This window comes from Engraulis encrasicolus, chromosome 22 (assembly GCF_034702125.1).
Source record: "Engraulis encrasicolus isolate BLACKSEA-1 chromosome 22, IST_EnEncr_1.0, whole genome shotgun sequence".
In the NCBI taxonomy this organism is placed as follows: Eukaryota; Metazoa; Chordata; class Actinopteri; order Clupeiformes; family Engraulidae; genus Engraulis; species Engraulis encrasicolus.
Window position 1 is genome coordinate 41,314,070 of NC_085878.1, and position 27,153 is coordinate 41,341,222.

Sequence of the window (27,153 nt, forward strand, 5' to 3'; positions counted from 1 at the left end):
CATTTCTCAAAAGTGTAGTTGTTACCAGTTAGCAACTTGGGTAGTTGTCAATGGGAAATTGCATTGCAAACAACAAAGTAGCTAACAAAGTTAGCAACTATGGTTTCCAGAAATGCACCCCAGAACTGGAACTATATAAAGAAATTTGCATTTCTGCACAAGCTCCCCTAAAATTATGGGCAAGGCAAGTCTCCAAGAAAATACAATAAAAAAAGACAACAACAGCATCGACCCCTGGGGACTTTCAGTCCACCAGGAAATGGCAGATTACCAGTTCAGGCCTGTGTGAAAGACCTGGGTAGCGCCATGTTTACGGTACTTTTCCCAATGAATTGCAGCGTTGTGGTGTGGAGAGCATGTTTGAAGTCTCTGTCTCGGTAGTGATGTCATTGCTTTGTAGTATCCTGTAGCACGTCCCAGTAAGACTATTAATAACACAGAGCTTCTGCGCAGTGACAATGAGGAGCGCTGTGGCTGTGGCTGGCGGCCTTGCTCACTTGTCAATCACACCCCCCGGGTGGGCAGATGAGTGGGGGAGGTGGGGGCAGTCAGTGGCACCAGTTTGTGTCTATGAATATCTACACTGTGTGTGTCAGTGTGTGTTTCTGTGTGCATTTGTGTCAGTGTGTGTGTGTGTATGCATGCATGCATGTCAGTGTCTGTGTGAGTTACTGTGTCTGTGTGTGCATGTCTGTGTGTACGTGTGTGTGCATAGGTATGGCAGGGGGTTGCATTCCGACAGAGAGAAATATGAATGGTGTGGTAACAGATGTACGGTAAGGGGCTTTCTCACACACTGCCTTCAAAGGAGATGTGTTGCGTTTGCCCCCCTCCAATGGAGTAAACAGGGCTGGACTGGCCATCTGGCATAGCGGCCATTTCCCGGTGGGTGCCGTACCCTTTTGGGCCCCTATTTTCAAAAATGTACAATTAAAAAAATAATAAAAAAATAAGTCCCTACATTTCTGAAAATAGGGGCCCAAAAGCGTGCAGGGTCCAACGGTGAGTCAGTTCTGCGCCGCTAATTATGAGGGGCCCCTTTAAGCCAAAAGTGCCCGGCCCTATTTCTCCTCCAGCCAGCCCTGGGAGTGAATGACAAGAGCACCATACTGGGCAAGACTGCCTCGAGTCGCGTAGACAGATGGCATGAGACATTTCTGAAAAGGAAAAGAAATAACACCCCATATGCAACAAGGCCAAAAAAATATTCAGGATGTTTTTCTGTTGAACACAGTATTTGCATGATAGTGAACAGAACTGTTTCAAGGTTGAGGTGACATGGAAGGCAGCTAAATACATCTTGCATATTTTCCTGAAAGGAAAAGGATGAGAGGTAATGTCAGAAATTTGATAGATTTCAAAATTACAGTACGTGTATGTACTGTATGTGCAATGTCAGAAATCTGTAGTGCTGTATGTTTCAGATATCTCTAAAATATGATTTTGACTGAATAATTAGGTTATTCAGCAAAGTGTTCTTTAAGGTACTGGTGATCTTTGTGTGCATTCCAATATGCACACTCCCGTCCTCCACGTTTGCTTGTGGCCAGGCTCGCCCGCCTCCTGGCCCAGCCTCCGTGGAGAAAACATTGAACAATAAAGTTTCCCAGCTGTCAGCCTAGCCACAACAACTTTTGGGGGATTGCTTTTCATTCACTATCTCAATTGCAAATGAGAAAATGACATTAGAATTGTGCTTTTGCAAGATATTGAATTAATTTTCTGTCGTCAGTGACATCATGGGGTCACAAGTAGGCAAGTCAGCAAAGGAGGACTGAAGTCCGCATATTGGAATCCACCCTAAGTAAAGAAGGCACAGCAGAGAGTGCCTACATGATTGAGAGATTTGTTTTGTCAGTTAACTCTGTTTTTATTTTATGACATGAGAGGATATGACCTTTTCAACAAGTAAACACTAATAAATGCACGGATGGATAACTGACTATTTTGTCAGTTCATTTTAGCTTTTATTTTATGGCATGAGAGGATATGACCTTTTCAATAAGTAAACACCAATAAATGCACAAATGGACAACTGACTGATTGAATGTTTGAATGAAGAAAAGGGCTCAGCTGAGGTGTAGTGATATTCCAGTTTTTTAATTAAAATTTGCCACGAAATTAATCACACACCTGGAAAAAAGAAAACAAACAACCCTTCCAAAAAAAAATCAAATCAAAACAAAACATTTATTGCACACGTTCCAGCCAAAAGGCGAAAAAGCTGTGAACACATTCTCTCAAAGTGAACATTACGCAATTAATGATTCATCTCTTAGAAAATAGACCATGTGTAGAAAATATGACATCTTGGATGCACACAGTAGTTGAACATAAAGTAAATCTTTTTTTCTCTCTCTTTTCACATCTCGTTAAATCACACCATATTTACATCATCGTTAGGAACATTAGATTCACAGAAGCCTTGGAATGAGCCTACTGTGCGGCACAGCGTAATTAAATGATCTCGTCTGACATGAACAATCAAGAGGTGAATAATTACAATAATTACAACAAAAATAAATCAGAACTGTACCGTAAATTACACTTAACATCACATCACCCAACAAACACACATTTTGTGGGTGGTGTCATACTTTCACCATTCACTCACTTTAAATATAGTTCAGATGGGTATTTATAACTTACTTAATTACATACACACAGTATGGGTATACCCTCATACAATGCACTACAAGTGTCTCACAAACAGTATTTGTGTAGTGTAACCCTTTAGTGTGCAGGGACTTGGTGGTGCGATGGTGGTGGAAGAGTAAGCCCTGTTGAGTTGAGTCGCTCAAAACGAATAAATAAATGTTCAGTGCATAGCTTCTTTGTGGCTGGTTATATGGCAAGCTTATCACCACACCTACATGTAAGCCACCTCTGTGTGTGTGTGTGTGTGTGTGTGTGTGTGTGTGTGTGTGTGTGTGTGTGTGTGTGGCAAGCATATATGGCAAGCTTATCACCACAACTACATGTAAGCCACCTGTGTGTGTGTGTGTGTGTGTGTGTGTGTGTGTGTGTGTGTGTGTGTGTGTGTGTGTGTGTGTGTGTGTGTGTGTGTGTGTGTGTGTGTGTGTGGCAAGCATATATGGCAAGCTTATCACCACAACTACATGTAAGCCACCTGTGTGTGTGTGTGTGTGTGTGTGTGTGTGTGTGTGTGTGTGTGTGTGTGTGTGTGTGTGTGTGTGTGTGTGTGTGTGTGTGTGTGTGTGTGTGTGTAAGAGGAATAAAAAGCTGGAGAGGTGAGGAGGGCTGGAGGATTGTACTGTACATCACATATGTGTACTGGTCTTCCAACAAACAAATAAACACTCAAAAACAAACAAATCTTAGTGCCATTTCAATGGGACTATTATGGCTTGTCCCAACATTCAAGCCTTTCCGCCCAGACACAATCACATAGTGTATGAATAACCAAACCGAGACTTTGCAACTAATCTACTTGGGGGACATCCATCCATCCATCCATCCATCCATCCATCCATCCATCCATTCATCCATTCATCCATTCATCCATTCATCCATCCATACCTCCATCCATCCATTCATCCATCCATACCTCCATCCATCCATCCATCCATACCTCCATCCATTCATCCATCCATCCATAGATCCATCCATGAGTGTTGTATTGTAGGAAGCAAAGATGCTCTACGTCCTATGGTGAGCAAGTCTTTTCACTATGATGTTGCACTTGGTGGATGTGGAGTTCCAACAGTGAGTGCTTTCACTTCATCTTCACTTGGTGTGTGTGTGTGTGTGGAGAGTTGAACTGAAGTTCGATTGTAAGAGTAAGAGTGCTGTAGCTCCTGTTCCCCTCTAGAGGGCGCCACCCAGGCACAAGAACACCAGCGCGTGCAGGATGAGCAGGTAGGAGAGGAAGAGGTAGCGCGACTTGGCCCTGGACGTCAGCATCCGGGAACAGTACAGGCTCCGGCCTCGAACCCAGCGCCTCACCGCCAGAGCTCCACCCTTTAACTGGGGACACAAACAAAACGGCAAGTTATATTGAGCAAGCAAGCAAGCAAATAACTCAAATAAAATAAAATACATAGCAATCTAAACATACTATGATTAAAGGTGCACTGTGTAAGATGGTGGCCAGAGTAGGTATTGCAACTATGCTGTTCAGTGAAACTTCATCTTTTCATGAATATTTACTAATTAATTAACTAATATTTACTAATATGACCAAAGTACAGTATTTCAGCTAGTGCGCTTCTTTGTTTCTTCCAATTTCAACATTATTGAACACATACTACTATCTATATATACCAACAAGTACGATTCATGTGAACCAGAAGTGGGTTATAAAACAACAAAACACTGAACCCTAAACACCATATGGGTAAGCAGTTAGGGGGTCAGACTTGTAGCCCAAAGGTTACCAGTTCGACTCCTGACCCGTCAGGTTGGTGAAGGTAGTAATTAATCAGTGCTCTACCCCATCGTCCTCCATGACTGAGGTACCCTGAGCATGGTACAGTCCCGCCGCACTGCTCCCTTGGGACGGCATCGGAGGCTCCTCCATTGCACGGGTGAGGCATAAATGCAATTTCATTGTGTGCAGTCAGTGTGCAGTGAACACTTGTGTGCTGTGGAGTGCTGTGTCACAATGACAATAGGAGTTGGAGTTTCCCAGGTGGGCTTTCACTTTCACTTTCACATTAGAGTGCGATTCTTTCTTTCTTTCTACATTATTGAACACATAACACTGTCTGTATATACCAACAAGTACAATGAATGTGTACCGGAAGTGGGTTATAAAACAACTTAACACTGAACCCTTCACAGCGTACCTTGCGCATCACCATGGGTTCATTGGGGTCGAGGATCAGAGCCTCCCACTCATCGTCAGCCTCCAGCTGGATACTGAAGTCTCTAGACGGGGAGCCGGAGGGTCGCGATTCCAGGCTACACATCAACATAAAATAAAGATGGATGGAGATGGAGGCTATTTAAAATAAGAATCTTTTAACGGTGATTTATGTAGTAGAAACAATGAGACACAGTTTAGCGGTCCTATTTACAGCAGATAGGTTAAAGGGATATCAAATTATAGTGAAGGATACGCAGACAAAAGGAGATGAATGAGAAAAGAAACTACAGTAATGTTCATGTGTAGAGAATGGACTGTAGTCATACATCCTCACACAGTGCAGAGTCCAAATGAATCATCTCACCTCTTGATTCTTGTGTCAGCCAATCCCAGAGCTTCCTCTGCTGCCTCTCTTCTTCCCCTCTCCTCCTCCAGCCTATCAGTGAGCTGCGACACACTCTGCTGGGCCGTGTCTAGCTGAAGCTCCGCCTCCGCCAGTCTGGAAGGAGAACACCATAGAATGCCATTGAATGTCACAAAAAAAATGTCTACAATGTACACTACACACTTGTAAAATGCACTTGTACACCAAAGCAACGTATTCATTTGGCTGACAGGTTAGTAAGACAAATGTTAAGTATAGTCAAAGTATATTTAACCAATTACTCTCAAATATTAATGTATCTGATCAGTAATGAGTAATGATGCAATGAGTATGAGTAATGAGTATGAATGATTTACAATAAAAAATGACTGCTTTGCGAGTAATTTGTGGCCTATCATGCAAAGCTGGGGATATGCAGTAAAACAAAAGCCAAACCCACCTGTTCCTCAGTTCTCCAGTCTCAGGTCCGTCGATGTCCACCACCGCACTGCTCCTCTCCTGAGGGGCTCCTGGGGCCACTTCCATATGCCCTGCACTCTGTTCAATCACAATACATGGTAACGCATAACACCACACTTAATAACACCGCACGCAGTCACACGCACGCATGCACGCACGCACACACACACATTTATACAACATTTATGACTGACACTTCAAAAACAAACGACAGAAGCACAGCATTTTAGGTTTCATGACTTGAATAAATATTAAATTCAATGGACACATATTTGATATGCTAAAAGAACAACTGTTCACTAAGGAATGCTGGTCATGGAGGAGTGCTGCTGCACTTCTTTTCTCATAAGCAGGTGCACTTTGGCTCAAGGAAATAAAGTTGCTTAAAATTATGGTCAGACTTAGCTCCAGTTGTGGCTGTTGATAAGGTCTGCCAAAGATACCAAAGGCACACTGCTGGTGAAGTTAAAAAGCCTTTAATGAAACAGGCTGACGCGATGCAACTGCTGTCTTCTTCAGAGCCTGGACACATATTTGACTGCTGTACACAAAGCGCCTGGAACTACAGAGTTATCTGTACAAGCCTCCACTAGTACATAACATTTATGACAGCCACGGCAAACCATATAGCAAAGACTTTGACAAAGAGTTCCCCTTTCCTGCTTAATGGGGGATAAAGCAATTCTGTGTTATAGGACGTCTTATGTAGAGAATTTGTAATATCCCAGGTGTTTTTTGAGTTACTTGGCTATAGTGGTGTCAACAATAATCGATTCGGCGATGCAATGCAATGCGGGGCATGGACGATCCAATTCAATGCGGCAAGTTCCAGAATAGATGCGGCAACTTTTTAAAGTTTCAATTACTTCCGTGGATATTTCGGGAGCAAATGAATATTAAATGAAATAAAAGCACTTCAAAGCATTGCAACACTGATACAGACTGATACAGAAAACAGCCAATAAATTGTTGCTCAGTATCTGACTACTTGTATTGCCTCATCATGACTGATGGAACATTTGCATTGCTTTCAGTAGAAATGTAATACATAGCAATGCATTGTAGAATAAAATCGGATCGAATCGAATAGAATCGAAACCTCCCGAATTGTAATCGAATCGAATCGTGAGGGCAGTGCCAATGCACACCACTACTTGGCAGATAACAAGGCAGATAACTGGAACTAGAAGTACAATGGAACTGGAAGTAGAATGAAACCTTACCTGTGTGGGTGCTTGCCTGTGAACACAAGAGATGTACGTACAGGTATATGCGGAACTGGACGGCAAACTCACCTGTGCGGGTGCTTGCTGGGCCTGCACCTGGTTCTGCAGCCAGGCGTAGCGGTTCTGCACCTCGCTGAGGTTGAGCTGGGTGTCTCGGAGCGTCTGGGAGACGGCCTTCAGCTGGCCAGACACACCGGTCTTCTCCTCCATCACCTGCTGCAGCTGAGGAAGACAAACACACACGGATCCGATTTACTATAACCTTCCCAAACATACGCACTGCTCAGTCCCTAAAGATTGGCCAATTATGTATGTTTTTTTTTTTAATAGTCAAGGTCAGACAATGTCTTATTTTTTTTATTTTTTTTATTTTTTTTTTTTAAAGAAAGCTTGTCTCAGGCAGATACACCGTTCTATGTCTATGCATCGCTTTAGGACGGACTTTTCAGTGCCTTGTCCGGCGTCCGGCACAGCATTAAGCCGGACACCTGGTTGATGAAAATGCATTAAAATTGCACCAAAGAAACGCACATTTTCTTCGGTGAGGACCAAACCCAAACCCCCTGTCCAAAAATATGTTCGCCGTTTTACTATGGCGGAGATGGTCCCCCTACCTTGGTGTTGATCTGCTGTAGCAGCAGGTCTCTCTGGTGGATCTCCTGTAGGCAGCGCTGCAGGTCTCTGTGCATCTGGAGCCTCTCTGCCTGCAGCTGGGCCAGCAGGCCACCAGAAGCAGCAGCAGCAGCGTCCGCACCATCACTACTGCTGCCCAGGGCAGTCACAGACTCCTATGGTAGAGTAGAGTAGAGTAAACATTTATTATTCCCGAGGGGAAACTACGGTGTCCAGTAGCATACATACACAAATGCACAATACAGAAGACATCACACACATCATAGCAGCCACAGTAGCAGCTTGTTGCTTACCTTTGGTGGATATGGGGGCTGGACGCTACGGGCCTGAACTTCAGCCAGCAGCCTGCTGTTAACAGCCCTGGAACAGTTTTACAGCACACAACATGGCATGGTTACAGAAACGCCATCACAAAGCTTTCAGACACACAGGCAGTGGAACTGTTACTAGTATAACTCTTGCCCTCAAGGCCGGCAAATCAACTTTTGGGAGGGCTTTTCCTCATTCAACATCCCAACTGCAATTGAGACGATGACCTTTGAATAATGCTTTTGCAAGATATTGAATAAAACTTTAAATCATCTACGACATTGTCTACCACTGTATCGAGGCCACAAGCAACAGGAAAGGAAGGAAGGAACTAGTTTGAGTTGCACACACAGTGCCACACTGAGGGAGGGGTACGGATTGACACAACTTCTAATGTTATCACAGGAGGTCAAAAGGTGAACCCACTTCTCTTAGCTTCCAAACACATTGAACGATTTTGAAGTGGGGCAGAATTCACGCTCTGATCCTCGGCACCAGAACAGTACACGCCCCTCCCCCAAAGACACACCCCTCTCTCTCCCGTCATGCACACACACACATGCACACGCATGCACGAGCACACATCACTCTGCACATAGCCATTAGTAAACCTACGGTCTCCATTTGTTACTGCCAATATTCCATTCCAGACATGCCACAGCCCACAACAGACACACAGTTGCAGAGGGGCTCCACTCAGACTCGACTGTCAATACATACTAGAAAGGCCTTGACTAAACATGGTCTGGTATCGATGGCGAATAGCAAAAAAGGGTGAAGGTAAAAGGATATGCCATTTGTTTAAGGGGGAATATATATATTTATATTTTAAAAAGCAACAGAAAAAAATCTTTAAATATGTACAAATATCGAAATGAAATGGATATCAGATTCCAGTACAGTAAAACATGAATCTGCTAACTGACCACCTGGACAGAGGGAGCAAAGGGGGGCATCGGGGGCAAGGTGGACTGGACCGTGCCCATGCGGAACTGGGGTGGGCTGGGGGTGGGCTCGGGGACGGGGTGGGGGGTCAAGGGGACTATTCATCACGCCCCATCTGTCAGCACAGGGGACAGATTTGTCTTGTGATATTCAAGGGGGACAAGGGCAATACACCCACAGACCAGAAACACGACACCACAATGGCCGTTGTTGCATAACACCAATGTAGTTGCATTTAGAAAATGAATTAAACAGTAGAGGGCCATGGCAAGATGCCATTATTAGAGTAGATGCTTAAGGGTCCAGTGGATACATGACATGCATTGCTCTGAAAAGAAAAACTGGAAAAATGGCATGCTGTGGCATTGCAATGGCATGCTTAAAAATAGACATGCTTCCTAACGAAGGCAGTTGAGCAATTATAGTATTACTTGAAAGAAGCCCTAAAATGGTGGTGCCCATTTGATTGAATACATACCTGAGCTCTGCCAATTCTGCTTGGTGGGCAGAAACACTGCTGTCCAACTGAGTCCTGTAGGCCTGAGCCTGCTGCAGCGCCCTCTGCTGGTCATCACATCTGTGCTTGAACTCTGCCAGTTCAGCACTCACAGACCTCAGGCTTGCAACTTCATTTAGCTACAAAGAAAAACGGGACATAGTGTTGACATGTATAGTGACCTCACAGTGAGCAACATTGACATTAAATTGGCTAAACACATTTCCTGAGCAAAAACACCATGCTGAAGCATAACAAAGCCATATCAAACCCAACCACGACCCTCGTTAGGCTACATGCTGCCATTGCACACACATAACAGAGCACACCATCACCACATCACCTTAGTAAGCAACCTAAAGGACATGGAGTTGATGGAAACTCACCAGTCCATCTCTTTCTGTCTGCAGAGCACTGACACTTCTACTAAGGATTTCCACTTTCTCTCCTTGAACAGTTGCAGCAGGATCTGGACTTGATTGCTGTCTGGACTCTAACGCTTTCTTAGCGCCGCTAAGCTCCTCCACGAGGCGGTCTCGGTCGTTTTGCAGACTGGCCATCGCTTTGGAGAATGCAGCCACTTGCTTGTTGTAGGAGCTGTTCTCCAGCGAGACTTGCTGAAGCGCCACCTCTTTCTGTGATATTGCTTGCGTTAAGTCGTCCACCAAACCAGTGAGCTTAGTCTGGGGATCGTCACCTTCCAAAGCCTGAACCTTTTGGGTCAACACATTCCTCTGTGTAGTGAGGGACGTCAGGTCGGATGTGAGATCTTTTATCTGCCACTCCATCTTGCCGATGGCAGACGTTGCCTCTCGGAGCTCAGCGTCGTACCTACTTTGGAGAACTTTAAAATCGTCAATGAGCTGCTCTCTGTCGTTCTGCAGTGCCACCATGGCTTTGCTCAGAGACTCATTCTGAGTCTTCAAGTCCTTGCCTTGATTTCTGGACTCAGACAGGAGCTGCTCGTTCTGTATCAGATCCTTAGCTAGCTCTGCCACTCTCTGCTCTGCAGTTTCCCTCTCATTCCTCATAAGACCTATCTCTCTGTCCATAGCTTGCCTCTCAGACTGGTGCCTGCTTTCAGCCTCTCTAAGTTTCTGCTGTGTCTCACTTACAAGCTGCTCAAGACTCAATTTAACGTCATCTGAGGCAACTTTTTGGGCAAAGACCTTTTGCTGAAGGTCATTACATTCGGCAGCTTTGGCTGCAACAGCCTGCTGCAAGTCAGCAATAACTTTGCCTTTATCCGACTCTAGTATTTCCCTGTGCAAGACTATCAGACTAGATTCAAGTGTTTTAACCTGAGCATTGAGATCTGAATTCTGAGATTTTAAGGCCTCAACAGTCTCACCCTCAGCTTGGAGTTGTGAAACGGTATCGCGGTGCTGTTTTTCAACTGACACTTTCTGGGTTTCAAGGCTTTTAATAGTATCTTGCTGCTTTTTGAGAAGTTCTTTAAGCTGGTTGTCTTTTAAGGAGAGTACCTGGTTTAAATCTTCCCTATATCGTATTAGCTGCGCTTTAAGCATGGCATTTTCTGAATTCAGGTCATCCATCTGGTGGAGTAGCTTTTTTATTTCTCCCTTCAGACCCTTTGAGGGCCCAGAGTCTCCATCAGTGGAGCCTTCTTTCTGCAGTGCAACAGTCTGCTTGAGCATGCGAAGTTCTGACATCAAACGACCCCTTTCGTCTTGTAGGGAGACCATAGACTTTTTGAAGGTCTCAATTTGTGTGGCCATCTGCTCCTTCTCTTGAGTTGACTTGTCACTGTTTCCCTGCAGTGTTCTAACTTTACTTTCCAGCCTTTGGATTTCATGTCGAGTCTTCTCTTGGTCATTGTAAAGGCCACTTAAGCGCTCCTCGTAACCTTCCACTTGCGCTCTGTGACTTGCTTGCAGCTGTTCTAGATAACCTGACATCTGCCCATCTCTGGAAGACAGCAGTGAAGAGATCTCATCATCTTTACTTCGAAGTAGTGTCTTCATATTAGATAACATGGCCTCTTGGTTTTCAAAATCACACGACAGCTTGGTATGTTGAGACTGTAGTGTGTTAAATCGCGACTCTGTGTTTGAGAAGCTATTTTCCAGATGCTCTAGGTTAGACTGAATCCGAGTTGATGCATTTATTTGATTAGACAACTGTCTGTTAAGTGATGTATTGTCACTTTCCAACCTTTCGATTTCTGTGGTTTGTTCTTGTAATTGTGTTTGGAAGATCTCCACATTTTGGCTGAGTTCCGAGTTGCTTGCGCTCATGATAATTATCTGACGCTGTTGGGCTGAGGCAGCTACCGTGTAATCACTTAAAGTCCTTTCAAGCCTTTTAATTGTGGCTTGCATGTCGTTCATGGCTGTTCCTTTGACACGGATATCTTCAAGAAGTCTGTCAACGGCGTGGCCTTGATCAATGAGCTGAGAATCCTTGTCATGCAGTATTTTCTGGAAAACATCATTCCAGTGCTTCAATGGCTCAACACTCTCTGGTTTGCTTGACAGAAATTCAAGCTTTGCAGAATTTGTTTCCAACTCGGTTGAGAGCTTTTTAATTTGTACAATTTGATGATCTACTTGCCCTTTCAATGAAATGGCCAATTGAGACTCCCTCTCCATATGCTGTAATAGCTCATCAATTCTTTTTTGTAGCTCAACTTGTTCATCTTCATAAAAGGACTTCTGCTGGGCAATTATTTGTTCCAGTTCACTTTCTTTCTCCTTCATCTGCAATGTCACCTGTTCATTGTTATGCAGAAGCTTATTTTCTAATTCATCTTTTTCAGAATGAAGGCTGGCCAACTGTGCTTTCAATTCCTCAATGGAATTCTGGGAAATTGACATTTCATACTCAAGTTTTTCTCTTTGTTCTGTCATCTCAGTTATGAGTTTATTGCTTCCCTCTACAGTGTTCTCCATTTTCTGCTGCTCACTGTGGGAACTCTTTAAAGACCTTTCAAGATTTAGAATCGCCTCCTGATACCTAATGCAATCAGTCTGGAGTTGATTAATCTCTTGGTGTTTTTCTTTCAGGAGTTCTTGCAGCTCTTTGTTAAAGTTTTTAGAGCCCTCACTACCTCTCTGGACAGTCTTAAGTTTTTCCTCAAACCCTTTAACAAGTTTAAGGTGCTGTTCCTCTTTTTCTTGGCATACCTTAGCCCTTTCCTCCTTGTTCTCCGCTAGCTGAGTTGTTAAATGAGAATTCTGAGACTGCAGTACAGTCACCATTTGTGTAAACTCATCAATTCTCTCTGCATTTTTGAGGATTACAGTCTCCAAATATTCATTTTCATTTTTAACTTTGTCTGATATCTCTTGAGCATTCTCCAGTTCTTCCTGCAGTAAGCATTTGTCATCTTCTAAGATTCTGACTTTTTCATTGAGGCTAATGGCTTCCAGTCGAACAACTTCCTTCAATTCATTTACAGTTTTGTCTCTTTCATTCAGTTCAGCTTCGTGATCTATCTGCAGCTGTTGTAGTTTACCAGAAAGGCTTTCTTGTTCTCTCTGAACTGCCTCAGAAATCTCTTGTTGCGCCAACATTTCTGATTTCTGTGCTTCTATCTGGCTTGTCAAAGAAGTATTTAACTTGAGTGCCTCATTAAGTTGGAGCTGTATTCTATTTTCACTGATTTTAGATTCATCATTCTGTTTTTCCAATGAGGATGTTGCCATTTCAAGTTCTTTGGCCAAATTTTGATTTTCAAGTTGTAGTTCAGAAAACCTTATACGAACTTCTTCAGCCGTATCTTTCAGGAGTGTTATTTCTTCTTGCAACTGTTGGTTTTTCTCTGTAAGTTCTTCCACAGAGCATTTCTGTTTCTCATCAAACTCATTTAAATCTTGCTTGATTTTGGTATTTTCCTCCTCAAGCTCTTCCATTCTTTGTTGCTTGGCCTTGGCAAACTTTCTCATTTTATCTTTAATTTTCTCATTTTCTTCCTCGACCTCAGTTAATTGCTTCTCAAGGCTTTGTCTTTCTGACTCAGATTTATGGGCTTTCAGTATGGCTTCCTGTCTTTCTCTCCTTGCCCCTTCCAAAAGTTGACTCATCTTATCCATTTCACTACCAACATTTTCATATGCCTGCAAAAGTGACTCATACTCTTGTTTCAGCTCTGTGTGCTTTGATTTCCACTCGGACAGTTCCACTGTTTGGGAATCTTTCAGGGACTCTAACTGACAAGAAAAGGCTTCTTTCTGCTGTGTGATGCTTTCTATTGTAAGCTTAAGGCTGTCACAGGCATCAGAGAGACTGTGATTTTCACTTGACATTTGCTCTACCTCTGCAGTAAGCTGTTCTTTGTCGAGGCGAAGGGAGAATAAAGACGCTTCAAGATCGGTTTTCTGCTGTGCAAGTCCGGTAAGAGTATGCTGAAGCCCATCAGATGCTGTGCGAAATTGCTCATTTTCTGAATTCAGCGTTTGATTTTTTTCTTTAAGGGCTTGGTTTTCTTTCTGTAGTTCTTTACGAGAAACCAAAGCGGCTTGCAACTTCTTCTTCATCAGCTGTTCTTCATTGCCTTTGCTTTCTTTTGCGTGTTCATTGCCTGCGGCCTGCTTGGATCTTTGCTGGAGGTCATTGTATTCTGTTCTTATTTTGTCCATTGCAAGCTCATGAAGGTGTATTTGCCGTTGCAATTGCTGTTCCAAGGCAGATATGTGTTCATCTTTTTCAGTAATTACGGATTGCAGAGAAAGCAGGTCAGAATTTTGCTGATTAAGGTTCAAGTCAACTTCATCAGAGCATCTTTGCACAGATTCTTCAGATATTTTTTCAGAAATATCAGTTTCTGTCGATTGCCCGGCTTCCAAAGCAACCTGTTTCTGCAAAAGTTCATACTTTTGTTTTTGCAAGTCTTTAACTTGAGATTCAAATGCAAAAACTTGTGTTTGGTTTCTTTTCAAGTCCCCAGTAACTGTGTCTTTTTCTTGTTGCAAGCTTTCGATAAGGAGTTTACAGCTCTCTACCTCTGCTTGGCATGCAAGCCATTGTGAATGCAGTCTCTCAGTCTCCATCTGTGCCTTCATTGAAGAATTTTGGAGAGACTCCAATTCCTCAGATTTCCTAGCCAATGCAGCTTCAAACTCCAATTTTATTTGGGTTTTCTCAACATCGTGTCTTTTTGCAATGTTTTCCAACTCTTGGGACTTTTCTTCCATCTCATTTTCTAATCTCTCAAGTCTCTGGATTAAGTCTTCGTGCAAAGCCTTAGACTGAATAAACTGATTTTGCTGGGACATCATCATTTCTTTTTCCTGCTGATTTTGCTGCCGCAACTCTTCCATCTCCTGTTCCTTCTTAGTAAGCTGGGTAGCCATTTCCTTTACCTCATTGACAGCCTTGTCATATTCTGACTGAAGACTCTCCAGTTGTTTTGCCAGATCCGTTGAATGCCTCTCAACAGTCACCACTGCAAGGTCCTTCTTTGTAATCTCTGTACTAGCCTTCTCAAGACTTTGCTGTAATAGTTCTATTTCCTCAGCATATGCTTCTAAAGCTTCAGCTTGCCTCTCTTTCTCAGACAGAGTAAGTGTCAGATCTTGTTGCACGTTGTTCTTCTGCTCAACTGCCTTCTCAAGTTCACTCTGATAAGATGCTGACTCATGTCTGATTGCCTCCATTTCTTTGATCTTGTCATCATACTTCAATTGCATTGAATTAATCTCATTTGTTTGTTGGCAATGCTTTTCAAGAAGAGCTTTGAATTCATCTTTAAGTTCACTTATCTCCTGTGTGTACTTTTTCTCTGTCTCTTGAGCTTTTTTCATGGTCTCTTTGCGGGCAAGGAGGGCAGCATGTGCCTTCTTCTGCATAACGGCCTTCTCCTGTGTCACCTTGGCGAGTTCACTTTCGGTATCCACAGATGACACTTTAGATGTCTCAATTTGATGTCTCAAACATTGTTCTTTTTCTTCTATTTCTGATTTTAATTGTTCAATTTTGATCAACAGATCACGGTTTTCCTGCTCCTTTTCACTAAAGCCACTGCTAAGACTCTCAAAGGCTTTTACCTTTTCTTCAAGTGTTTGAATGTGCGAAGTAAAACTAGCCTCCTGTTCCAGTAACTTTTCTTTTAAGCTTTCCATCTCATTCTTCTGCTGCTCTACAAGTTCCTCTTTCCCTGACAAAACAGTATTGAATTCAAGGATCTCGCACTTCCTTGCCTCCAGTTGTTGTTGCAAATCTTCAACAATAACTTTGTGCTCGGCTTCTGCAGTCTGAGTTTGAGAAATTAGTTCTTGTAATTTTTCTTGTACATCTGATGCCTTTAAGTCTTCCACCTGCTGCTGTTCATATTTTTCAATTTTCTTTAGTAGCTCCTTTCGAACCACCAAAGCTGCCTGGAGCTTCTTTTTCATAGCTTCTTTTTCTTTTGTTGTCTTCCGAAGTTCTGATTTCAGTTCTTCCTTCTCATTAACCGCTTGTTCAATAGCTCCAGCCTTAGATTTTATCTCATTTTGACAAGCAGACAGGTTTCTTTTGGATTCTTCCAGACAATCACAGACATATTTAAGCTCCTCACATGTCACATTCTGAGCTTTTTCCAGGCTTTCAATTTGGGAACGCAGGCTACCATTCTCATCAGTATACTTCATCCTTTCATTGGATGCAGATGTCACTAGCTGTGTAACAGAGGCATCTTTCTCCTTTAACTGCACGGTTAGACCAGCAATCAGTTCTTTCTGTTGGTTTATCTGGATGTTCATGCAACTGATCGAGTCATCTTTCTGTTGAATTTCATTCAGTAATGTGGTCTGTTTAACTCCTGCTTCCTTAAGAGTTTCTTCATCTGCAAGGAGCTGAAGCTGAAGATTCTGCATCTTCTCTTGTAACAAAACAAGCTCCTCACTCCCATTGTGGTGAACTCTATGCGCTTCAGACAGGTCCATCTGTTTTTGCTGCAACTGTTGTGAGAGTGTGTGTTGCTCTTCTTTCAGACTAGCTATGTCGTTTTGATAATCTGTGTGCAACTGTTTTATAGTGTTGTGCAGAGTTAATTTTTCCTCTTCAATGGCAACTAGTTTATTTGACATAGTTTGTGTAATTTCAGATAGATTTTCATCAGCAGACTGCTTTTTGGACTCTAAGGTTTTCAACTCTGTTTGCATGTTCTGTAAAGCATTTCTCAAATCAATATTTTCTTTGTCTTTTGCTTGTATAGTGTTTAAAATTTCCTCCAACTTATTCTTACTTGCCAACGCATCCGTTTCTTTATCTTTTAGTGTTTCTGAACTGGCATTTAGAGCAGACGCTGCTTCTGCTAATTTTCTATTTAAATGATCTAGGTCCTGCTGCAACCCTTGTACTTTGCTATCTTTTGACATAATCTCATTCTCAAGTGTTTCTAGCTTCTCTTTGAGTGTATTCTTATCTTGTGACTCTCTATCAAGGACAAGCAGCCATTCCTTTTCTGACTCCTGGAGTGTTTGTTCAATTCTTTGAATTTCTGATTTCAATCCGGTGATTTCTTCACCTTTGACACTAACCTGGACCTGAAGACGCTCCTTTTCCAACTTCATGCTCTCCATCACTTCATTCATGCTAGAGGACTGCTGCTGGATTTGGTGCTGTAAGCGTTCCTCCATTCCTTGGATCTGACTGTGGTGGCGCTTTTCAAGTTCTTCCTTATCAGCTAACAGCTCCTTGACTTCCTTCTCCAACTGAACTTTTTCACTTGTGAAAACATTGAGCTTTTGCTGTAGATCTTCCTTTGTTCGCTCTGTCTCCTCTTGAAGGTCTTTGTTTAGATCACTTAACCTTTTCAACTCTGCCACTAAATTCTCTGAGTGTTTTACCTGAGCTGTATACTGGCCATTTATTGCGTGAAGAGCCATTTCCCGTTGTTCAAGGTTTTCCGTTAGGGCACCGACTTGTGAAGCAACCTGGAGATGTTGCGATTTCAGTTTTTCGATTTCAACAAGTAGTGAATTTGAATTTCTTTCATTCACTGAAAGGGCTTCATCCTTTTGCTTTGAGAGGTCATTATTGATGCTTCTCAGCTGGTGTAGTTCATCATGAAGAGAGGCAGTCTCTTGCCGAAGGGAAATGACTAATTGTTCTGCTGTTAGGGTAGCTTCCCTGCTCCCTATTAAAGCTGCATTAAGGTTTGCGATCTCTTCATTGCGTTGTGACAATGTCGACTTCACCGTCAGGAGCTCTTCGGAATGGGATGCAAACTTTTCTTGAAGATTTGCTAAGGCACTTTGTCTTTCCTCGGCTAGCTTAGTAAGGTTTTCAGATCCCTGGGTAACTCCTAGAACCTGGCTCTGCAAAACACTCACCTGCTCTGCGCTCTCTATAAACTGAGCCTTAAAAAGAGCAGCCTCATCTGCCCTTCTCTGCAGATCATCTATAGACTTAGACTGTTCAGCTATGGATGCCTTACTTTCCTCAAGGGCCAACTGGAGGGAAGACACGTCTAAAGTCTGGGCACTGAGGTTCTCTTTTAGTTTAGAGACTGACTCATTGAGACTGGATACCTGTTCCTTTAAAGTCTCACATTCTGATTCTTTGGTTTTGATTTTTTCATTCAAGTTGTTCCTGTGTGTTATAAATTTAGCTTTCAATTCCTTGACAAACTGCTCCTTTTCCTTCACAGTTGTCGTTAAACTTTCAATTTGAGTTTGCAGAAGGGAATTTGCATCTGAAAGCTCTGAACTCTGTTCCTTCAAAGTCATAGCCTCATCCACTTTCTGCTTCAGTTGAGCATCCAGCTCTGCTATTCTCTCATCAAGTTTGTTAGATCTTTCTTGAAGTATACTCTGCTGAGTCTTGAACTCCTCTGATTCTGACGCTAACCTGTCCTTCAGTGAAGTGAAGTCTCTATCTTTTTCAAACAGGAGTGTGTCTTTACTTTGAAGAGCTGCCTGCAGGCTCTGTAGTTCATTCTGCAGCTTCACGATAGTCTCCATTCTCTGATTTATTTCCCCCTCACCCTCAACAGACTTTGATTGCAATTGGCTAATGCGTACGTCTTGCTGTCTCAATAATTCTTCTTTCTGCTGCAAAGCCAACTCTAAGTCTTCTTTCACCTTGCTGGCAGCACCAAGTCCATTCCTGATGTTCAGGATTTCGTCAGAGAGGCTCTGACAGTCTTGACTTTTGGTGATTAACATTGCTTCTTTTTCTTCAATAATCTGACTCAAACGTGAACTCTCTACCTTAGACGTCTCCAACTCGCTACCAAGTCTTGAAACTGAGTCTTTCTGTTGCTGAAGCTCATTCTTCAGTGCAGACGATTCTGCAGCCTGCTGCTGTAGCATGGTGTCCTTCTCCATCAGTCCTGATTTCAAGGCAGTCCCCTGTTCTTGTAGGAGAGAAAGGGTCTCCTGCAGCTGGGTCACCTGTGCCGAGAAGGTCTCCAACTGCATGCTTTGTTCAGCACAAATTTTTTCCTTCTCTGACATACTGTTCTTGAAATCACTGCCCTGGTTCTCTGCAATTTCCACTTGCTTTTGAAGACTGTTGATGGTCTCTTCTCTTTCGCTGAGCAGTTTGTTCAGGTGAGTGCATTCATTTGTTTTTTCCAACAAACTCTCCGCTACGGATTGTTTATTCTGTTCAAGAATGTTACTAAGTTCTTCTGACCGCGTGGACAATTCCTGCTTGTCCTTCATCAGACCTTCTATGATCTTTCGATTTTCCGAATGCTGCATCTCCAGGGCACTTAGTTTATTCTCCATCGATGTCTTTTCTTCATTTGCCCTGGAAAGAAGCTTCGACACTTGATCGCTTTCTTCCTGGAGTTTCCTGCTTTGCTCAGAAAGATTAGAAAGCTGTGACTCAAGGTTGCCATTTTGTTCAGTTACAGAAGCCATCTTCTCATTAAGCTCAGCAGCCACCCGCTGTAGTTCTTGCACTTCTTTCTCCTTGTTGTCATAAAGAGCTCTTAGCTGCTGATTCTGAGCGGTCACCGCTTGAGCATGGCTTTGTAGTGCAATAGCTTCAGCATGTCTTTGAGCCAGTGCCTCTTTTAACTGATTATTTTCGGCCACATTACTGTCTAAGGAAGATTTCAAACTGGCATTATCCGACTCCAGCTGGACGTTGTTTTCATTAATGACGCCCAACTGGCTGCTTAAAGAGGCCATAGACTCATTTCTTTTGTTTAGCTCTTCAGTATGACTTAGGCATGCCTGGCTTGTGGTCTTAAGTGACGCTTCCGTTTCTTCCAGGTTCTGCTTTAAATCTGAGCACTCCTTTCTCAAACTTTCGGACTCACTCTGGAGTCTCGAGACACAGTCTTTCTGTTCCTTAAGTTCATTCTGCAGTGCTGATAACTGTGATGCGTTTTGCTGTAGTATGGTCTCTTTCTCCATCAGTCCTGACTTCAAGGCAGTGCCCTGCTCCTGGAGGAGGGTCAGGGTTTCTTGGAGCTGGGCCACCTGGCTTCGTTGGGCCTCCATTTGGGAGTGCTGATCAGAGCTGGTTTTGTCTTTCTCCTCCAAGCTGGTATTAAGGCGGTGGACCTGAGACTTCAAGTTGTCAACTTGATCTGTAAGCTGAGACGATGATATTCGACTCTCCTCAAGAAGCATTTTCAGTTCATTACATTCATTAGTTTTCTCCAATAGGTTTTCTGTGATAGACTGCTTGCTGGAAAGCACTTCATTCAGTTCGCTGGCTTTCTGATTTGATTCTTCTTTCTCTTTTGTTAGCAAAGCATCTCTCTCAGCGAGAATCCCAGATAAAGATTTGATTTTCTCCTCAATTTCCAGCTGGAGCTTCTCCTTGTGCTCTGTTAACATTTTCACTTGCACTTGCATTTCATCATTTTGTTCAAGGCTGGATGCAAGCTTTTCTGACAGTTCTTTAACATGCTGTGAATAGCTGGTAGACTCATCAGATTTCTCTTTAAGACTTTTTTGTAATTTCTCCTTTTCTGTTTTCAAATTCTTTACATGTGCTTTTAACTTCGTAAAACTTTCAGATTTTGCAGCAAGTTCTTTCTGAAGCTTCTCCGTATGCACATCTTTGGCTTTGAGTTCAGCATTTAGTTTCACAGTCTCACCCTCAAATTCTTCATGTTTATTCTTAAGCTGCAGTTCTAAAGAAGATATCATTTCATTTTTTCCCTCCATTTCCCTCACAACCTTTTCCTGACTCTGCACCTGCTCCTGTAGCTGCTTAGAAACACTCTGAAGTTCATCACTGTGCTTGCTATCCTCAGCAAGAAGCTTGTTTCTCTCATCTTTTAGGTCTTTCAGTTCTTTCTCATAAGATCTCTGTTTCTCGAGAAGGTCTTCTTTCAGTTTGTCATTAGACACTGTTGACTCCTTGAGCTGGGAGAGGAGGCTTTCTGACTCTTGTAATTTCTGAGAGCTCAATGTGACTTGCTCCTTCAAAGACGACACCAGAGGTTCACATTCCGAGAGATGGTTACGGTGGCTCGCGGTCAGCTTCTGAATTTCCGTTTGAAGTCCTTGAATGGTTTTCCGGTCTTCTTTAACTTGCTTCGTCAGATCACCAATCTTTGTCATTTTCGCTTCCTTTTCCTCTTTGGCTTTTTCCAACTCACTATCGGTGGCCTTCTGCTGTTCCATGAGCTCTGAGATCTTAGTATTTAAGGACTGCTGGTCAGAGGACTGAGACTCACGAATAACCTGGGCTTCTCGTTGGGCTTTGCTGAGGGCACTTTCGATACGAACAAGATCCTCTTCTTTCTGCCTGATCTCCAGCTTCAGTGCTTGAATTTGATCAGCATACTCAGCCATATTACCAGAAAGGACAGATATTTCCTTGTCTTTCTCCAAAACAACATCTTTGAGGTTGTCGATTTCTCTCTCGCAACTCTGCAGGTCATGAATAAGCTGAGCTCTTTCTTCCAAATGTGTGGTGTTCAGCTTATCAAGCTCGTCGTTTGTTTGATCCAGATCAGTCTGCAGAGTTTCAAGAGAAGCTTCTTGTTTTTGAGTCTATAAATCAAGACAAGCAAAGACAAAAAGTAATCAGGCTTCGTTCACAACATGTTCGTAATCATATTCAAATTAAGGCTTGGAAAGAACGCAAAAAGAAACAAACCTTTTCTCTTAATACGCTCAGCTTCTGATTGAGCTCTGTTACTATCGTCTTAAACTCTGCATTCTGTTTTCCAAATGTACTGCACTTCTGGGTAATTTCTGACAGCTGTGAAAAATATAATACTAAATATTATAATACATAATACACAAATAAAAGACAGGAACATAGTAGAAGTCAAGACACATACATGCACAGTGTGTACTTTCCAAACATTTCAATTCTTTGTATTAATTACCAAAGCACAACCATTGAATTGCACTCAAGTTTAGAACTTACATTATGCTCGGTCTGAATAAGTCTATCAGACACATCCTTGTGTTGCTCCTCTTTCTCCCGAAGAGCATCTCTGAGGTTGTCAATGAGCTCCAGTTTCTCAGAGGTTTTGGCAAGCGTGTGTTCCTTCTCAATCAGAGAAGATTCCAGGCACTCTTGTGTATCACTCAATCTGTGAAGGGATAGGAAACCAAAAAAAGAATAAGGAACAAGTGACTGTCAGCAGGATAACCATGCTTGCTATGCTAATTGGTTGGTGCTGCCTGCCTAACATTTATTACAAGAAAAGAGACATTTGGACAGAAAACAGCAACCACAATACGGTATAATATGCACAATTAATTGACTTTATTTTATATATTGTCTGTAGTTTACCCCTTGAGTTGTTCGTTAAGACTTGTGACAAGGAGCTGGTGTTTCTCAGCGTCCCTGCTCTGTTGGCTGCGAAGGCTTGACAACTGAGCTTGCAGTCTCTCCGACTCGTTCTTGAGGAGCAAAAGTGAAAGCAGAAGAGACTACATGAAACACCACTAAGTGGGTTAGATGATGAATTACAGCAAAGCAGCACGGTTATTTCACAGCAAACAAGCACTCGCTCAGTTCTGATAACAACCCCCCTCCTTTGAAAATGAGGACACATTAACAAAGGAAGGAGGAAAGCAAGAACACCGATCATCACACCCTGTGACTGGTGATCTATGAAACTAAAAAAAAGCAGTTGTATTGGACTGTTGCATGTACCACAACCCATTGTGTGAACTAGGAAAAGTGAGTCTGACAAAACAAAACAGGAACAACCCAAGCGTTAGAAATCACTGCCGGAACTATTTTCTCCAGCACACACCAACACAAACACACACCTGGCAAACCCAAACTGGCCTCTCTTCTTCATTTACATCAAACGTCACCTGTGTTAGAGGGTTTTGTTACAAATTCCTAGTGTTTGGGCACAAAATCGGCAATGAGCTGCATGCAAACCTTCATAATTACTTTCTCTCTTAAACTTAAAATATCTTTTAAGTTTAAAACTGAACCATTTCATACAGAATGATTGCTTAAGCCTGCTTGGAGTTAGCCCCTTCATGCATGGCGTCATTACATTGCATTGTGCAACTTCATAAACAACAGAATTAGCAAAATGCAGTGCTCTAAAATGTCTAGATAGTATATCATGGCAACGTATAAGTGTAAAAGCAGGTGGACAAGGTATGAAAACAACAGATGCATGATAGTAAAAAATAATGCAGTGCTCTCTATGCCTAGATATGACAATATAGACTGTATATCTGGATATGACAATGTGAGATTGCAAAAACATATGGGCTGAATATGAAGGTATATGTGAACACTAGATTGTAAAACACACCTGCAAGGACTCGATTCGGGCTTGCAACTGATGGCGATCCTCCAGGTCCTGGCAGCGCTCCTCCAGGGCGATGATCTGCTCCTGCAGCTGGTTTCTCTCCCTCTCCAGCTCCTCTACCACCGATCTCAGCCCATCTGATATACACATACCAACCCAAGACAGAGAGAGGGACAGACAGACAGGAGCACCCACGATATGGGAAGAACCGGCATGAGCATCGTACAGTGTGCAATAGCATGGTTTCTAAATGTATTCCATGCAGATCACCATATCAAACAAACATGCAAATATGGGGTGGATGGTTTCAATAAACCAAGTGCATGACGAAATAATAAAAAAATGCTTCAAAAGTAAATAGCTTCAGCTAAGAGTTAGGTTAAGGATTTTAGAAATGTATTTAATGTGTAAAAAGATTTTTGATTTGCTTGGGGAACTTCTGTTAGTGTCATTTTGCTATGTAACTATTGCACTAGAATTACTATTGTCACCATTTTAACGTAGAAACCCTTAACCTAACTTACGTTAAGTGAACTAAACCTAAAAGCACATCACATAAGCATATAATGAAATTACCAACACTTACCAACAGTCGCCTTCAGTTCATCTACATGTTTAAGACGTTAACTGACATGTTCAAGGTGTCCAATATAAGGAACGGCACACTCTATTCAAACCAAAAACTAGGCAGTTTAATCAGCACGCACATGCTTCAAATAAAATATCCACTGGAAGAGAAACAGCAAACTAAATTTAAAAATACAGAAAGTCAACCAAAGCTGTGAGTGAACTACGGTTATGTGTTAGATATTCACACAAATCAATCCATGTTTCAGATGAAACAATCAATCAATGCCAGATGTTAAAAGTCAACACAATTTCAACAAAATAAATGGTTTTCCAAAAAAAAAAAAAAAAAAAATGAAATCCAAACTGGTGCCATGGTCAAAACACATGGTGCTTGGTGACTGACATGGACAATGTGCATGCCAAAATAAACTGTCTAGTAGTGGGTTTCACACCTGTGTCAGGGGCAGGGGCAGTGTACTCAGGCCACCAACCTCCCATGTTCTCTCCCTCCATCGGGGTCGTGTTGCCGGAGGGGCTGCTGGGATCGGGGAAGGACTGCCGCTCATCAAAGTCCAGATCCTCCTGCAGTGCAACAAGGGCATTTGTACAAATTAGAGTAGCCCCTTAATGCACGCCGTACCTCCTGAGGCACGCTGTAATAGACATTGAAAGTTAACTACTATAGTACTACACTACTATGACAGTGCACGGGGCCTTTAGTAATACATTACGACTTGGTCATTGCCATTCTGGTAACAGCTAATTTATAATGCCGTGTATTAAGGGGATATGAATTCATTGATGCTTTGTTATTACTTTTTCTACTGTTATTTATCCGTTTTAATGTAAAGTGACCTTGGGTATTGTGAAAGGCGCTTAAAATGTAGGTAGAGCGCAAGGTAGAGTCCCTACTATGTAATGTTACGTTAATGGCCTGGTACATGCGGACTCAAACATGGAGCCTTACAATCTTCAGAACAACTCCCTAAGCATTATGCTAGAATATGCGGTCACAGCGTAATTGTAGTCTACAATGTAATGTCACAATGTAACATGTCGTAAGGAACTATATCTTTCAAACATTGAGACCACTTGGCAAAAATTCTGGATCAAAGCCCTGCTTGTCATGTCACAAACACTGAGAGCACTTTGGGATGTCCTGAGGACCCCCGTTTTGGCCACCACCACCAGCATGCCACACTCCTTGTCCTGAACACCTGAGAAGTTGCTTGCGTACCTGCAAGGTGCGATTGGCCGGGTCTCCCAGCTTCTTAACCCTCTGCTGGCGAAGCCCGCGTGCCTGAGCCAGCTCCTCCTCCAACTCCTGCTGCCGATTGGCCAGCGCTGGATCGGAGCAGCCAGGAAAGAACCAGTCATCCTCAATCAGTTTTGTGCCACAGGAAGGGGCGGGAGTAAAACAAGATTTAAACCAATAGAAGTGGTGGAGGAGGTGGGAGTGGAGTTGGTGGAGTGGTGGGAAGTAGGTATAGTATGATGGATGATAGGTGTGGGGAATAGGAGATGGGAAACAGGGGGATAGAGTATGGTATCAGACATGAAAAAGATGGAGGAGGAGGAGGAGGAGGAGGAGAGGTAAGGAGAGAATGATGGTGGTGGTGGTGGTGAGGCAAAGATGGGAGAATAGGAGGAGGAGATAGATGATGAGGTGAAGACAGAGACTAACAGTACAGTTACTACAGACAGCTGAGAGAGAAATAAACTTTGGGGGAAAAAAGTACTTTCTCCTCAGGCCCCAAGAATTCACAGTCACAAAACAACTAAACACAGTCACAGCACAGTCGACACAAATCCATGCAGGCTAGCATTGGTGAATGGTGTGGTGGTAGGCTAGCATCGGTGAACAGTGAAGGCTGAAAAAAGTGCATGCTTTCCCTGTGCGCGTGTTGTATGTACAAGTTGCCAAGGTGTGTGCGTGTGTGTGTGTGTGTATGTATGTGTGTGTGTATGTGTATGTGTGTGTGTGTGTGTATGTATGTGTGTGTGTATGTGTATGTGTGTGCGTGTGCGTGTGTGCTCTTAAATATGAAAGCTTCTTTGTGCACAAGCAGGTATAGGGTGAATAAGCCATGCACAGATTGGCATAAGGAAAGCCTTAATAACAACAAGAACATGTGTCTGGAGGTCAGAACTCGAGGTGATGGGAGTGAAAATTAGCTCATTAAATTCAGGCTTTAAACAGAACACATTCTGCCACTTTGGAAAGAGGAAGTAGTCACAGACTGAACTGAATGCTAAATGTATGACGTTCATTATATCCTGAGGTTACATGAAATATTCTAGTTCCTTTGTTTCAGACATGTAAAAGTTAGTTATCTTTTACTTGACATGTTTCGACGGTGAAACTTCCGCTTTCATCTGAGGGTCACATGGATGTTGAGATGTGACGTGCTTTAAAACAGCTAATTTTGTGGACGATATTGACAGGAAGGTCGCACCTCCACAACATTAGCCGTTTTAAAGCACGTCACATCTCAACATCCATGTGACCCTCTGATGAAGACTGAAATGTAACAGTCGAAACATGTCAGGTAAAAGATAACTAACTTTTACATATCTGAAACAAAGGAACTTGAATATTTAATTTGAACTGAATGCTATTTTAGGAAATGGGGGGGGGTTGGGTAGAGTCAGGGTTTTGAGGGGGGGATGAGCGATGGCAGGTTGGCAGGGAGTTGTTGTTGCAATCACATTAACAAGCTTATAATTATGACTAGCACAGCACAATCAAGCCGCACAAAACAAATTCCCATCTGCTTTGTGATATCAGGGGTGGGGTGCATCTAGGCGCAGGTGCAGGGGGGGAGTAGGTGGATGGGGGTGGGGGGTCACTTATCTGGATTAGGGAAGAAGGGGAGGGAGTGAGTGGGAGTGAGGGCGAGACCATTGCCAGCAAAGCTTATGTGCAATAAGCATCCGTGTCTGTCTTCCAACATGCACATTTGTGTGACAGGAGGCTCAACACGCTTGCTTGCATTGGAGGAGATAAGGGAGGTAATATGTATGAGTATGAGTGTGTTAGAAGCCAGGAAAAGTTAAAGGGGAACTTCAGCCAATTTCAATATGCTGTTGTATTGCTCACGCTACCCTTGACTTGTCAGTACCCGGTGATGCTGCATTTTTCGGCTCAGCCCTTTCCGAGATCTGAGCTATTCTAATGGGGGCAGACTTTGTTTACATCAAAAACCTTAGCCTAGTCCAAATATTATCCCAAAAGGTATCGCTGTTTGCTAGTTGTCTGCTGATGTTGCAGAACCTTTTGGATGTTATTGGGAATGGTTTTTTGATGTTTTTTATGTAACAAACTCTGCCCTTATTACAATGACCAGGATCTGGGAAAAGGCTGAAGAAGAAAAAAATCTCAGGTACTGTCAAGTGCAGGGTAGTGTGAGCATTACAACTGCATGTGGAAAATGGCAGAAGTTATCCTTAAATCAGACATAATTAGATGAAGAGGAAGGTGTAGATGTATTAGGAGCATATGAAGAGGACTACACTAACACATCAATAAAGACGTTGTCTGACTACATTTGGAAGCAGAATAAATTGCAATCGTCAGCTCAGCTGTGTAGCATGTTTGATTTAATTCAGAGTAATCTGTCTTTCCATGTAATGTTCCATATTAATGTT

At 42.7% G+C, this 27,153-nt stretch overlaps 1 protein-coding gene across 4 annotated transcripts in view; it reads right to left on the reverse strand.

Moving 5' to 3' along the window:
• Positions 1-2,079: 2,079 nt before the first annotated feature.
• The window catches only part of LOC134438326 (golgin subfamily B member 1-like), a 50,615-nt gene continuing 25,541 nt past the window's right edge, over positions 2,080-27,153 (reverse strand). The window contains exons 15-30 of one of the 4 annotated variants that reach the window (XM_063187872.1): positions 24,743-24,849; positions 23,997-24,087; positions 22,939-23,072; positions 22,433-22,480; positions 21,948-22,057; positions 21,576-21,744; positions 21,300-21,404; positions 9,668-21,193; positions 9,264-9,421; positions 7,825-7,891; positions 7,513-7,686; positions 6,968-7,120; positions 5,653-5,750; positions 5,193-5,327; positions 4,809-4,923; positions 2,080-3,987 (exon numbers count right to left, since the gene is read on the reverse strand). In XM_063187872.1, the coding sequence (XP_063043942.1) occupies positions 3,829-3,987; positions 4,809-4,923; positions 5,193-5,327; positions 5,653-5,750; positions 6,968-7,120; positions 7,513-7,686; positions 7,825-7,891; positions 9,264-9,421; positions 9,668-21,193; positions 21,300-21,404; positions 21,576-21,744; positions 21,948-22,057; positions 22,433-22,480; positions 22,939-23,072; positions 23,997-24,087; positions 24,743-24,849 (13,349 nt within the window). In that variant the 3' untranslated portion in view covers positions 2,080-3,828. Of the gene's footprint in view, positions 3,988-4,808; positions 4,924-5,192; positions 5,328-5,652; positions 5,751-6,967; positions 7,121-7,512; positions 7,687-7,824; positions 7,892-9,263; positions 9,422-9,667; positions 21,194-21,299; positions 21,405-21,575; positions 21,745-21,947; positions 22,058-22,432; positions 22,481-22,938; positions 23,073-23,957; positions 24,088-24,742; positions 24,850-27,153 lie in introns of all 4 variants that reach the window. The other 3 variants (XM_063187874.1, XM_063187871.1, XM_063187873.1) reach the window with 3 other exon arrangements.